Consider the following 14,195-nt stretch of genomic DNA (forward strand, 5'->3'; position numbering starts at 1 on the left):
ATGCTTTGAAATACTTAAGTATACTTTTATATATCATGCAAAAATAAATATCCTCGCCAAAAATGATGAAAAATCATCAAATAGAAATTCATTAAAAAAAATAATATCCATTTTCATATTTTGCTGATCTGTCATTCATTTTTACTTGATTACATCACAGACTGACTTGTCTCCTCCTTTGCTTTATAGGATCTTCACTCTTATCAAAAGCGAATCAGCAAAATAAGATAAAACCGATTTTTATTTTTAATTAAAATTCTACTCTATAATTTTTTTTAATTTTTCGGTGTAGAAAATTATTTTGGCCTGATATATCAAAGTTTTTGTTTTAATTTATTTGGAATTGCATTTTCTCCTGTGCCCCTGTCTGTATAAGCATCAAAAACTGCCTTTTTCTAGCCCCTCCTGAGCGAAACCATTTTAAGTTGTTTTATGAAAGCGAGGAAGCAAATAGCAAATCGGTCAACCACCACTTATCCCATTGCTTGAATTTGGAAAGAAAGCCTCCACTCTAAATGTAATTCGCTTTATCGTTGTGTTGGATGGCTTGAAAAATAATTTATTCTAAAATAACCTATGTCTGGCCCGGGTACATATTTTTTTTTCATACATAATTTCTGACCTGAAAATTTAAGTCCCATAATATTATTGTAGATGTAAAAATAAAAACTAAAATGTTACCTCATCTGAAATTATCATGCCTTGAACAAGATATATTGCCACTTGGAGGTAAGGAACTATTATTTGAGACCATGTTTAGAGGAGATGAGCGAGATGTTTGTTCACATTACATTTAAATTTCTGCATATCAGTACAGTCAGGGAAGTAGGTAACACGGAGGGAATTCCAAAGTCTAGCAGTCTGATGGAAGAAATTAATAGAGTAGGTTTTCTGGCATCTAGGAACATCTGCAGTGAAGAGTTGGGATTTTGTTGCTAAACAGGTTTGCAAGGGGTATGTATGTCGAGGTGGGGTGGGGGTACAAGTGCGATGAGTTCATCAGAGCACATTCCATTAAAATACTGCAAAATGAATGGTAGCTTTATAGATTACAGGATATTCTCAGGTGAGAGTAATTTTCTAACACAGAAGGGAAACTACTTTCTTTGCAATGTTCTCAATGTATTTGTTCATATTGTCTGAATGCTAAGCAGGGGAGTTTGAAGGAAGAGCTCTCAGGTAGGTTGTTATTATTCATGACTATCAGTGATTGAGAAGGCTTCTTGTAATTGTTAAGGGAAAGAAGTTTAGTCTTAGTAGTATCAAATGTTACCATCCATTTATGGCCCCATTCAACTACAGACTGGAGGTCATTTTCTAAGGATTCTATTGCCTATGTGTCCATTCGTGTTTTTCCCTTATGCCAATTATAGAATACTTTATCATCAATAAATATACCCATCTCAAACACAATGTTATCAGAAGTCATTTTATCAATAGATTTTAAAGAGCAGAAAACAATTCAAATTATAAAAGATAAATAAAATAAAAATGTAACTTGATTTAGTTTTTATATATTCTAATGTAAAAGTGTGTGTGTGTGCGTGTTTTCTTTTGTCTGTTTTTATTGCTCAAATTGTATCCTTATGCTGTAGCCCGTCTAGAAAGTAAGAGATATAGATATCTGCATTTAAGATTGTTGCAATATTTTAAGGTTAATGGGGTATGATCCCACACAGTCGGAAGATTCTATTTATAAACGATGCTGCTAAGAACTGACGAATCAAATTAATTCACGTTCTGCTAACAACCAATCAGAAACCAGAATTGCTTCATAAATATTAAACCTTTTCTGGAGCAATTTCACATGTTCTTTCCCGGGTTTCGACACGGTAAGAATATTTTGTTCTGTGGAACTGTCTACTACAAACAAGTTACCTCCCAGGACTTGTGTGTAACAGCGAACCATCTGAAACTGTTCTGAAACTCAAATTGGTTTACACTTTTATTTTAATAAATTTATAAAAAAATCTAGTAATGTATAAACATGACTCATACAAAGTGTGTGTGTGCATATATATATATATATATATATATATATATATATATATAATATGAGTGTTGGGACAATTAATTTGGAAAATCGAAACTTTTTAGGATAGCTGAATTGGAATTCAAGTTGGTACTAGTACTTGGAGTTCGTCAGAGAACTTGCCATTGGAATATTTGTAAAACACAAGAATGCCACGTTTTAGTGATGGAACAGAGGTTGGAGTTTGGTTGATAGTTTAGGACCTATTGGGTTGAAGACTCTTTTTAACCCTTTCTAGAAGCGAGAGACTAGTGGCAAGATATACCAGCCCAGATGTGGCAACAATACTCCATGTATGGGTGAACTGTAGCCTTGTAGAGATACAGTATACTCTCGGATGTGAGAAACCTTTTAGCACGGTAGAGAGAGCCGACCTTCCTTGCAGCAGCCTTGGCAATTGCCTCAATGTATTTGTTCCAATTCATGTTGTCTGTGAATGAACTTTCAGACAGTGTCATTAGCCATGGCAATCAGTGGTTGAGAAGGCTTCTTGTAATTATTAAAGGAAATAGGTAATTAAGTAATAAATAATTTTTTTGCTGTTTTTACTACTTCATCATTCAGGTTGTTTTTCATGTTGCACTTTTTTTACACAAACGAGTGAGTGGAGGGGGTCAAGTTTGGGAAATTTCGATTTCAGCTTCTACTGAACAACAAACCTGCAAATCGAGACCATATTTAGCTTCAAACCCAATCTTATTTGAGATTTGTGTGCCTCTTTCTAACTGTGAAACACCCTAAAACCCCAACGAACCCTTCTACTGCTGGAATATATCTCTACATAGACGAAGTTTATGTGCAGAATAATTTCTACCAAAACTACTTTGTCAATTTTTTCGTGTAAAGAATTGAAACTTGATATATGGGGTATTCAGACCTATAGAACAAAATCAATTGGCTTTTTAGCCAGAAAAATAGCTAAGGAATTAAACTGCAAATACATTTATACATTTAACTATGTTATTTTGTTAAGTTTTATATGCATGTGACATTAGCTCAGATCATAGCTAAGACAGCTGGAGAAAAAAATGTTTTGATTTTGCTTCTAGCTGATGGCACCCAAGACATTTTTTTTTAATTTCAAACTTTTGAAATCACTACAATATATTGGGTACAATATAATAATCAATAGAGAATCGACTCTATATTAATTTATGTACAGTTTGCATGGATTGTCATATTTAAGTGCATCTTATGACTAGGCAATGCCATGATAGAATAGATATAATTAGCTATCAATCCATGGACATAAAACTGACAAAAATAGTTTCGTTTAGTTGTTTTGCTTTATGGCATGTCAACCCTTTTAATGCTAAATCCAATCATTTTGGTAAAAGATCTTGTGCCTTACAGTATTTGAACAGTCAAATTTGTTGTTCTGTCTTTTCTGATTTAGTTTCAATAGTTTCATTTTAACACACATTCTCCCAACATGCTGCCTTCCCACTCGCTGGTGGTTCCTTTTCCTTCCTCTTCTATACCCGTTCAACACTCCCTCACCTCTAATTTGCATATCTCACACGTAAATTGCATGACCGTTATACATATAAATGTGACGTCGGCATTTTAACTTTTTTTCTTAGAGGAAAAAAACATGAAACTTTTGCCATTCAGGTAAGTTAGTTTTCCCCACAGTTCGCTATAACTTCAAATATTTATTCATGGTGTTTGGTTTGTTTGTTTTGTAGATAAAAATTGTTAGTGTTCTTTGGACTTGCTTAAGTCCAAAATAGTTAAGTTTTGCAAAGGGAAAGCAAAAACAATATCAATATTTGGTGACTGACTTAGTAGCTACAGGCAAAAATAAAGATTGACAATAAAAAAAAAAAGATATATATTACTGTTTGAAGTTTTAAGTGAATTCTGTCTCAATAGGTCACTAAAAAGTGGGGACACAGATTCGAGACCACCTCCATTGTCTTTCCTAGGGAATTTTACGCATATGATAAACATTTCATAAAAATAGAATTTTTTTTTTAATTTTAGGGTGGTTATGCCTTCATAAACCTCTTGGGGTGTACTTGAAGATTCGGAAACCCTGCCATTTAATTTTACACAAGAGTACACTTTTAGATTTTATGTAGATTCTCTAATCAGAAATAGGGAACACACACATTTAATTATATATATATATATATATATATATATATATATATATATATATGTTTTGTGTGAAAAGCATATCTTATTTTTCTTTTATTAATATTATTGGAATTTTTCCCTTGTACATATTTGTGAATTATTCCATGGATTTTGGCCTTTGGATTATTTTGGACCATCTTCCAATTACGGGATTTCCTTGGATTTTACTTGTGCAAATGGAAATTCAATTTACTTTCTTGAAGTTATATTTTTGGATTTTATTGTCATTGGATTATTTATCTTTCACCAGACTATCCATTCACGTGTAATGACATTTTTCTTCACCATATTCCCTCTGCTTCACTTTTTTGTTATCAAGTAAGATCGTTAACTTACTTGTTGTTTCATCAAATACTTTTGTATGCAAAATCCGATCCCGCATTTTGCTAATTCCTACCCTCTGATGAGAAAAAGTATTCCTTCGAAACTGTGGATTAAGGACTATCCACTTATCAAGTGTTTCCTTTTCAGATTAAATATGTTTTTAACTCTTTTTCAAAGTGCTTTTTAACATGTTTTATTAACTGTTTGCCTGTATATATATATAATTCATTTAATCACATAAATTAATATACGAAGATATAATTTTATGCATAAATTTTCAGTATTTACTTAAACAGTGCTCAATATGGCAATTAAGCTACACAGAATAGTCCGTGCTTCATTCTCGTGAGAATTCGTCAGGCTTACCACGGAATATTCTGTGCAGCTTAATTGCCATATATATTTTCATAACTTTATATATAATTATTACTTGAATTATTTTTAATACCTGCAGACACTAGTGTTTCATCCTTTCGAGAATCATCTGTGTGTGTCATTCAGTTTGAATATATGGTTGTGGCAGTGTTAGTCATTTAGAACTGCTTTAAAGCTTCACCGCTCACTCATTTTTCAACCAAATTTCAAACAATTATTACGGTTTATAGATCACCTTCTCAGCTATATTGTGAAAAGAAAATTTTTAAATTTTTGTTCAATAAACAAAAGTTATGTTGAATTTACTAGTGTTCAAAATCGTAAAAAAACTTGAGGTGAGCAATGTTTTGTATGACTGGTTTCCATAGTAACCACGTCGCTTCAGCAACTACTGTTGCTATCAATTTACCGCTCTCGTGAAAAGAGAAGTAACAAGTGAAACAGAATGAAAGGGAGATAATTGGGGAGGATTTTTTTGAAAGCAGACGAGTTCCGTACATTGTTATTCATATGTGTGTTATGTTTATGGAGGCAAAAAAATAAGACTGAAATTAAACAACGTGTGAATTTACTGGAAGCCTGGAAAAATCTTGGATTAAAATAGAAAAATGTGAGCATGAAAAGTAATATGGTTAAGCTTAAACATGGAAAAGTAAAGGATTATTTGTTAAAACTAGAAAAGCACAAGATATTCTAGTAAAAAATAGAATAAATTTATAACTTAAAATATTGCAGCATTAAGAATTCTTTTTTTTTTTTTATTCAATTTATAACATTATGTAATCAATTCTTAATGCTGCAATATTTTAAGTAATAAATTTATTATATTTTTTACTAGAATATCTTGTCCTTTTCATTTCCAGTTTTAACAACTAGTCCTTTACTTTTCCATGTTTAAGCTTAACCATATTACTTTTCATGCTCGCATTTTTCTATTGTAATATATATATATATATATACACACACACACAGTACTAACAGGTCTACCCAACATTGCCTGGCACCATAAAGAAAAAAAAAAAAAAAAAAGTTAATTTGTGTGTAACATCTTTTATATTTCCTATCTCTCTGTATCAATCTGCCTCTTTTTCTCCTTTCTCATTTTTTCCACATCCTCCTCCCTACAATTCTTTCACATCCACCTCTCTATTGTTTTAATGTATTAAAAATAATGTAAGCTATTCACCTGAACGTTCAGTTTTAAAGTTATTGCTCTCAGGCAACACAGTTTCATTCCCACTCTCTTCCTCAAATGTATGCAATCTATATTGGTCTTAATTGACTCCTGTGCAATGCCAAATTTATTATCTTCCCCTCCCCCTTAATAGTATAATGAAACCTATATTTATTTTAATGTATTTCAGGCAATACTGAGTTTATTATCTACCCCTTCTCCATTAAGTATATATCGCATTGAAAATATACTACTGTATTATTGCACACACCTGTTTTATGTAAGATATTATTAGGTTGATTAGAAAGTTTTTATGGTTTTAAACTTTTAAATTCAGATGAAGATATCTAGGCTTAAACAGAAATTTATTGATCGAAATAAGCACCATCAGAATCAATACACTTTTGCCAAAACAAGATAAGTATATTATGCCAGTAATGTAAAATCTTGTTCAGGTGGCGATAAAGTTTTTGGAAGTGTTTTTGATTATCACTTGGGTTTTTGAAGCATTTCTCACGCAGAAAGTTGTCGAGATGCTTGAAAAAGTGGTAGTCAGTAGGTGAAAGATCTGGAGAGTATGGCAGATGAGGTAGTTTCCATTCATTCAACTTCTGCAGAGTCCATTTAGCAACATGTGGTTGGGCAATGTCACGGAGGAGAATTGGGCCTTTTCTATTGACTAATGCCGGATATTGTTGTTGTTGAAGTTTCTGATGCATTTCATCCATTTGTTGACTACTTTCCTGCCATAATGGTTTCGCTTGCATTTAAAAAAAAAACTAATGAATGAGACCAGTCGTAAACCACCAAACAGTCAGCATGACTTTCTTTTGGTGCAACTCTGGCGTCAGAAAATGTTGTGAAATTTCGTTGGCGTCTAACTACTGAGCTGGACATTGCCGGTTGTCATAAAGAACCCACTTTTCATCATAAGTCAAAACCTGGTTGAGAAACAGGCCCTTCTTGTTTCATAAAAGAAGGGAAGATGAGACTTTATAGCAACGTTTCTTTTGGTTGTTGTTCAAGTTGTGAGGCACCCATTTATCAAGTTTTTGTTGTCTTTCCGATCTCTCTCTCTCAAGTGGTTGGAAATTGTATATGTTACGTCTAATTTAGAAACAACTTCTTGAACAATTATGCATAGATTTGCTTCAACTAAGACTCTTAATTGATCATTGTCAACATCCGATGGTTGACCACTATGCTCATCATCTTCAACACTCTCGTCATCACCATGAAATTTCTTAAACCACCATTGTGCTGTGCATACAGTAGTGCTTCCTGGGCCAAACACTTCTTTGATATCACAATCTGTTTCAGCAGCTTTTTAATTTAGCTTGAAATAAGAAAATTGTGCGAATTTGCTTTTTTTCCATATTGTATTCAACATTCTGAAAAGACATAATTGTTTTAAAACGATTGTAATTGAAAAGAGCGAAAAATGCTCTTTAAAATGATATATAAAGTAAAGGTATTCTAATCAAAACTTATTTTTAAAAAAATAGATCATTTGAAATCAAAATTATAAATTCTGCAAGAACTTTCTTCTCAACCTAATAGAAAATTAACTTCCAAGCAATACAGTGTTTAAAACGCTACGTTTAAACACACGGACCAAGAAGGGTATAAAGATCCCAGCCAACAAGAGCAAAGTTAAATCTGTTCCGTCTGCCTGCTTCCCTCCGGACTACAACTTGGATGTCTTCAAGTCCAATGTTAACAAATTCCTAATGAACCGCCCCCTTAAGTAAACACTTCATCAAAGCTCCAAACTAACGTAATGTACTTGCAATAACCCTTATCCCTGAGTGGCTTCCGGGCCTTGATAAGTGGTGATCACTGTGTAAAAAAAAAAAAAAAGAAAAAAAAAAAGTTTTTAATGTAAGGAACCAAACATTTAAATGAATGGATGTTGGGTAGAGATGGTATCACACAATTTGAAGGTATTTTCTGAGTGTCTTTCAAGTAGGAATCTGAGATCTATAACCGAGCATCATTGGATATCATGATATTAAATTAAAGTTTAATATTTTGAAACATTACTGCATTGTCACAAAAGTTAATGTGTTAAAGAATAATTAAATAAATATTGAATTGTATTAAAAACACCCAAATGTTTTTCAAAACTGACCTTGACCTTTAAGTTAGGAGCAAAATGAAGTACATGTTGTGATACTACATTCATCTTTATAAAAATAAGTTATAGAAAGATTTGTGAATAAAATGATGTAGAATTTCTCCTCCACTGATCGCGGACAGGAAAGATTAGTGTCCTAAACCCTCAATTCAGTTCACAAAATAACTCGTTTCTGAGTTTTTTTTTTATCTTTTAAAAAAATAAAACTACCTACCAAAAAAAGAAAAAATAATAATAATGATATAACTTGGACTTTTTTCTTTTTTCATACTAATCCAGAGTGTCTTAGTTTGTGGATCTTGTTTCTCCCAAAATGGAACACTAGATTGGATCAACAAAAAATAAAATGCCTACTGTTAAAAACTCTGGTTTAAATAATTCGATTAAAGCTTTGTAAACATATTTAAAAAAAAAAAAAAAAAAAAAAAAAAAAACGCACTCTACATAAAAACTATATCCAAACAAATCAGTTATTTTATATTTGTTTAGAGGCCATGTGCATGTGCTAAGGTCAAGGTCAAACCGATGTCTATGAAAATCTGTTCTTTTCTTTCTCTCATCAGCTCCTGTCAACTGAGTCTTTATATGCTTCTTGGTCCAAATGTTAAATGATTTTGAAAAAAAAACTGGTGCATAGAAGCAATACATTGAAATTAGTGTTTCCTTTCCAAATTATGACTGAATACCTCATTCCCTCCTGACAAAAGATTTTAGAATAGTTTTTATTGACAATAATTTAAGTCAACTTTCCACAAAGGAAACTAAAGAATCAAAATAAACTATCGGGTTTGTAGCTTGATCATAAGCTAGCAATGACAATATCATAAGGTTGTGCATAAGTATAGTCATCATACAGATCAGGTTTTTTTTTTTTTTTTTTTTTTTTTTTTTATATTCGAGATAAAAACCGAAAATGTTTACATTTTTTTTAATTAATGATAATTCAAGAACATGATTTAAAAAAAAATAGTTTGTAATAAAAACTGATAGGACATCTTGTCATCATGGTGAAATTTTAATCCTTTATAGCTTTCTTTCTCTTCATTTTTAATGGCGATAAACATAGGAAATGTTGGCTTGAAGCATTGCTGGTAAACAAATATGTAAGTTTTTAAGAAGGCTGTAAGCAATGTAAAATACCAGGATGACGAAATTCACTGCCCACCTCTCTTATCTACGTGACAGCTATCTTGGATTTGCATTCGTTATTCCATTTTTTTTTTTTTTTTTTTTTTTTTTACAGCATACATTTGGTTTCCTATCTTTTTGAAAAAGGTAGGTCTACTCTCAAAATTTTCAAAGACATTTTACCAGCTCGATTATCTTTAACAGTATGTCCATATTTACGGATTTATATTTTAAAGATCACCCTGGAAAACCTCATTAGTATGCCCTGTATTTAAGAATTCAGGTGACAGGTGATCTCCCTCTCAGTACAGACCAATAAGTCTCCTGTGTGTCATGAGTAAGCTGCTGGAATCCATATTAAATAAAGTAGTAGTCAACCGTCTCAGCAGAAATAACCTTCTTAGTGACATGCAATATGGTTTCCATTCTGCTAGATCTACAGCCGATGTGCTAACGGTTATATCTCATAGGATTAGTGAATCTCTCAACAAAGGCTTCCTTTCTAGTGCAATTGCTCTTGACATATCAAAAGCCTTCGACAAGGTATGGCATAAAGGCCTACTTCACAAGATTTCCAGCTATGGTATAACTGGAAATGTTTTCTCAATCATTAAATCATTTCTCTCTGATAGGATCATAAGAGTAATGGTTGATGGGCAGAAATCAGAAGTCCACAGTATTAATGCTGGTGTCTCTCAAGGGTCCATCCTGGGCCCAACTCTCTTCCTGATCTACATCAATGATCTTCCAAGACACATACTCAAATCATTCATTGACATCTATGCTGATGACACGACGATCTATGGCAACACATCAAAGGCCATAAATGACAAAGTTCTCTCTTATTCTCTCTCCTCTGATCTTGAGCGTATGGTACAATGGGGGAAGAGGTGGCTGGTTACTTTTAATGCATCTAGAACCAAGCTTCTATCTTTACATCATCAACGCTCTGATCCCCATCTGGCATCAATTGAAATGGATGGCTCTCGTCTAGGGGAGCCTCCATGTTTTGACAAGCTTCTGGGTTAGACTTTTACTCCTGATCTGAAATGGAACACGTACATCAAGTCTGTTGCCAAGGTCGCTGGAAAAATGGTGGGATCCTTCTACCGCTCCAGAAAATATCTCACTACTGATGCAATTCTCTATCTATATAAAAGCCAAGTACGTCCAAGGATGGAATACTGCTGCCATATCTGGGCAGGAGCTGCTAAAAACAGCCTATCCTGCCTTGACAGAGTACAAAATAGACTTCGTAGCCTAGTGGGATGATGCCCTTTTCTCTTCCTTGCAACCTCTCTCCCACAGAAGAGACATTGCGGGCCTGTCGTTGTTTTATCATTATTTCCATGGCAAGTGCTCTTTTGAACTCCAATCTCTGGTCCCCCCCCCCTCGCCAATATTTCACGAAAAACACCCATCTAGCTGAAACCACTGTCAATAATGTCCCCTATTCTTTAACGTAGATTCCATGAACAGTGCACGCCTGTGGAATTCTCTCCCGTTTGCCTGTTTCCCACATGACTACAACTTGGATGTCTTCAAGTCCAACATAAACAAATTCCTGATAAACCGCCCCCTTAAGTAAGACACTTTATCAAATCTCCAATACTAATGATTACTACGATATTGTCCCATTGATTACTGTACACGCAATAACCCTTGTCCTCAAGTGGCCTCCGGGCCTTGATAAGTGGTGACTTCCATGTAAAAAAAAAATAAATAAATAATTAAATAAATAATTAAATACACAAAGATGTGTAAATTAAACGCTACCTTTGGTTGTCTTGTTTTTCGTTCACTTCATCTCGGGGTGCTACAATGCTGTCGGCCTTCCTTCATACTTTGTTTTTTTTTCTAGATTTTTACAAAATCTATACAGTATTGCTTGACCATTACATTAATATGTAAAATGGTTTAAAATGAAAAGATATTTAAAAAAAAAAAAAAAGCACCATGTTTAAATGTAAATTGTCACAGAGATGAAATCTTGTTAAACAATTTTATTATATTGATTAAGCATTTATTTTGGAAGAAATCCTTTCTTCTTCTTCCATGTGACAATTTCCATGAACAGAGTTTCTTAATGTCAACAGATACTCATCATAAATTGTCTTTTATAAGTAATCAAATTTTATTCATTCTAGTCATTTTCAATCATCAGATTCGGCTGAATGTCTGTTTTACATGCTGGCACGTGTTTCAATCTCTAGCCTGGTTTTTATTCATCCCCTTTTTTTTTCCTAATCTTTTCTTCCCATGTTTTTATTGTCTTCTCCAACACCAACTGACCTTGCAACCTCAACTGTTCTACACCTATTAATTTTCATCTAGTCTTTCAATGTGATTATACCAACATAGAGATGCATGCAGAACAGCAGACTATTTTGTCCAAATTTAGCCTTCTTATAAAGTTATCAGATCTACACCCGTCTTTCATATTTCATATTCTTCATCATTCCATCTTATTAACCTGGAGTAGCTTTTGGCCTTGATAAGTCATGACTTATTAGTGGAAAAAAAAAAGTTTTACACTCTAATTTAAAGGTAGTAATTGCATTGTTTAAATAATTGATGTTAAGTAGTCGCCATGTCAGTAATAAGTTAATAAAAAATAAATCACGTTTTATGAGGTGAGAAAATAATTATTTTGTAGTTAGAATAATCAGAACTTCACTTTTTGTTTTGTAATTCAAGCTTTGCCATAATTTTGGTTTAATTTAATTTCTTTCTCTCATGCTTTATCACTTTTCTCATTTCTTTTTTTTTTCACCCTTCCTCTTGTTTTATTTTTCACCCTCTTTCCGAAGATGTTAATTTTGCCATGCTTCAAACGATTCATAGGTAGGACACAGATGTTTTTCATTAATGTCTTACTGTCTCCTTTTAAATCATTTCATCGATACTTTCAATGTGGAAAAAAAATGTATAAGAAATGGATTGTAGATGAACACATTTCATTAAATAATCTATTTGCCTCTCAAACATCCATGACTTTTGCTTTTTTAAATTTTATTTGAATTTTTTTACAGTGGTTATGGGTGAACGTCCTGGTCTCCTAGGTTGGGAAATTGGTGGGATGTCCTGTCCCCTATCAAATTTTTTTTTTTTTTCTTTTACAAAGGAATCACCACTTATCAAGGCCCAGAGGCCACTCGAGGATAAGGGTTAAGCACTTACATCCATGACTTTTGCTCTAACTCAGATTATTTCACCACATTCGAAAATTGGGAGGTCTGGAGAAAACTGGTTGCCAGGTCATCTTTGTCGTCTGCATCAAGGAACAGATGATGAATAATCAACATTAAAGACCAACGACCAAAAACAAAATGAATGAGGAAAAATAAAACAAAAACAAACAATTGTGTACATAAACCAGACATTGTTTCAATATATTTTATAAATAAATACATAGACAACAACAAAAAGTGATGTGTGTTTGCGCATCCATTTCTCTCATTGACAGCAGAAAGAATTTGGTTGAATTAATTTGCAAGATTTAGTTCCTTTGATTGGTTTTGTTTGCTGTATGGCATAAGGACATATGTGGGTTATCTCAAACCTGAACACAAAGCTTCAAAGGCAATTTGTTATCAATATAATTGGAGGGGAGCAGGGGGGTTCATACCCCCCTCCCTAGCAGTATTGGTGAGAAAGTGAATATAACAGATCTGACCAAATTTGGCTTGAAGATTCCTTAGTCCATGTCATTAGATCATTATCTGCCCATCCCTGGACCCTGTCTTGGGTTCTTGATGCAAGATGATTGTGTTTTCCTTACGTTAGTAACACAAGTTAATGCACTCAAGCAATGGCAAAAACACATTAAATGCTGATTTTCAAGATAAACACATCAGATGCTGATCTCCTGCAATTGGAATTGGTTTTCACTTTATGATCAGTCCACCAAGTGTACAATATATCCGCAATTTTAAGAATATCTATTTACAGAGGATATCTGTACGTTAAGGCCATTGGGTCTAAGTTAAGGCCATCCCTAGTAGAGGCCAAGAGATATTTATTATTTATTGGAGATATTTAGTGGAGCAAGATTTGTTTTATTTTTAGAAAGTATATAATGTAAATCTTTATAAGGTGTTCTTTTCTGACTGGAAATTTTATCTCAAGTAGGACCCCCCCCCCCCAAAAAAAAAATGTTACATTGCTCGGCCTCTTATAAGTATGACCTTGATCTTAGCTGAAGCATTTACTTGATGTTAATAACAGGGAAAATATTTCTCAGTATGAAATTTAAAACTTAATGTCCTTCACACAAACTTGAAAAAAAAAAAATGTAAATGATTGAGGCACTGTCAGCAACCCCCACCCTTAACCCCACCCACATTTTTATTTTTAAAATCATTCATGACTTCTATAATTCATCACTGTGACTGGAAATATCTTCGGATTCTGTATCTTTAGGGCTGGCCTCTGTCCGTGTTTCCGCTTTGGAAGTTTGTGGTTCTGTATCCTTGCCGCTTTTCTTTTCTGCCTCTTCATCTTCCTGCACTGTCTTCAGAATTTTTTGTGCCTGGTTATGTGCCAGCTCTTTGAAGTTGGGATCCTGTGTATACCACATGGCCAGGCAGCACCTCTGTCCTTTCAAAACGGCTTTTACGCCATGCAAATCAGCTGCGTTAAATCCGACCAATCGTCCACATTTTGGTTTCACTGAAGCCTACAAGTAAAATAAAAAATGGTTTAAAATATAAAAAGGCATTCAGACCATATTTTAAGAAAGGACATGGATTAAGTATTACTATAACAAGATGAAGGTAGATATGGTTTGAAAACCTTCAAGATCTACTGCAACTTCCAACAATCTCTCTTTGCCAGACGTTTTTATTAATTCGGCTACGCCCTTCGCTAACACCCAAGTGACT

The 14,195-nt window shown here is 33.5% G+C and overlaps 1 protein-coding gene across 4 annotated transcripts in view; it reads right to left on the bottom strand.

Moving 5' to 3' along the window:
• Nucleotides 1–12,674: 12,674 nt before the first annotated feature.
• The window catches only part of LOC145292869 (prolyl 3-hydroxylase 1-like), a 388,700-nt gene continuing 387,179 nt past the window's right edge, over nucleotides 12,675–14,195 (bottom strand). For all 4 annotated transcript variants that reach the window (XM_080138981.1, XM_080138979.1, XM_080138980.1 and 1 more), the window contains one exon: nucleotides 12,675–13,990. In XM_080138981.1, the coding sequence (XP_079995107.1) occupies nucleotides 13,685–13,990 (306 nt within the window). In that variant the 3' untranslated portion in view covers nucleotides 12,675–13,684. The remainder of the gene's footprint in view (nucleotides 13,991–14,195) is intronic.

This window comes from Euprymna scolopes, chromosome 14 (assembly GCF_053919585.1).
Source record: "Euprymna scolopes isolate OS-2025 chromosome 14, ASM5391958v1, whole genome shotgun sequence".
NCBI classification, from domain to species: Eukaryota; Metazoa; Mollusca; class Cephalopoda; order Sepiida; family Sepiolidae; genus Euprymna; species Euprymna scolopes.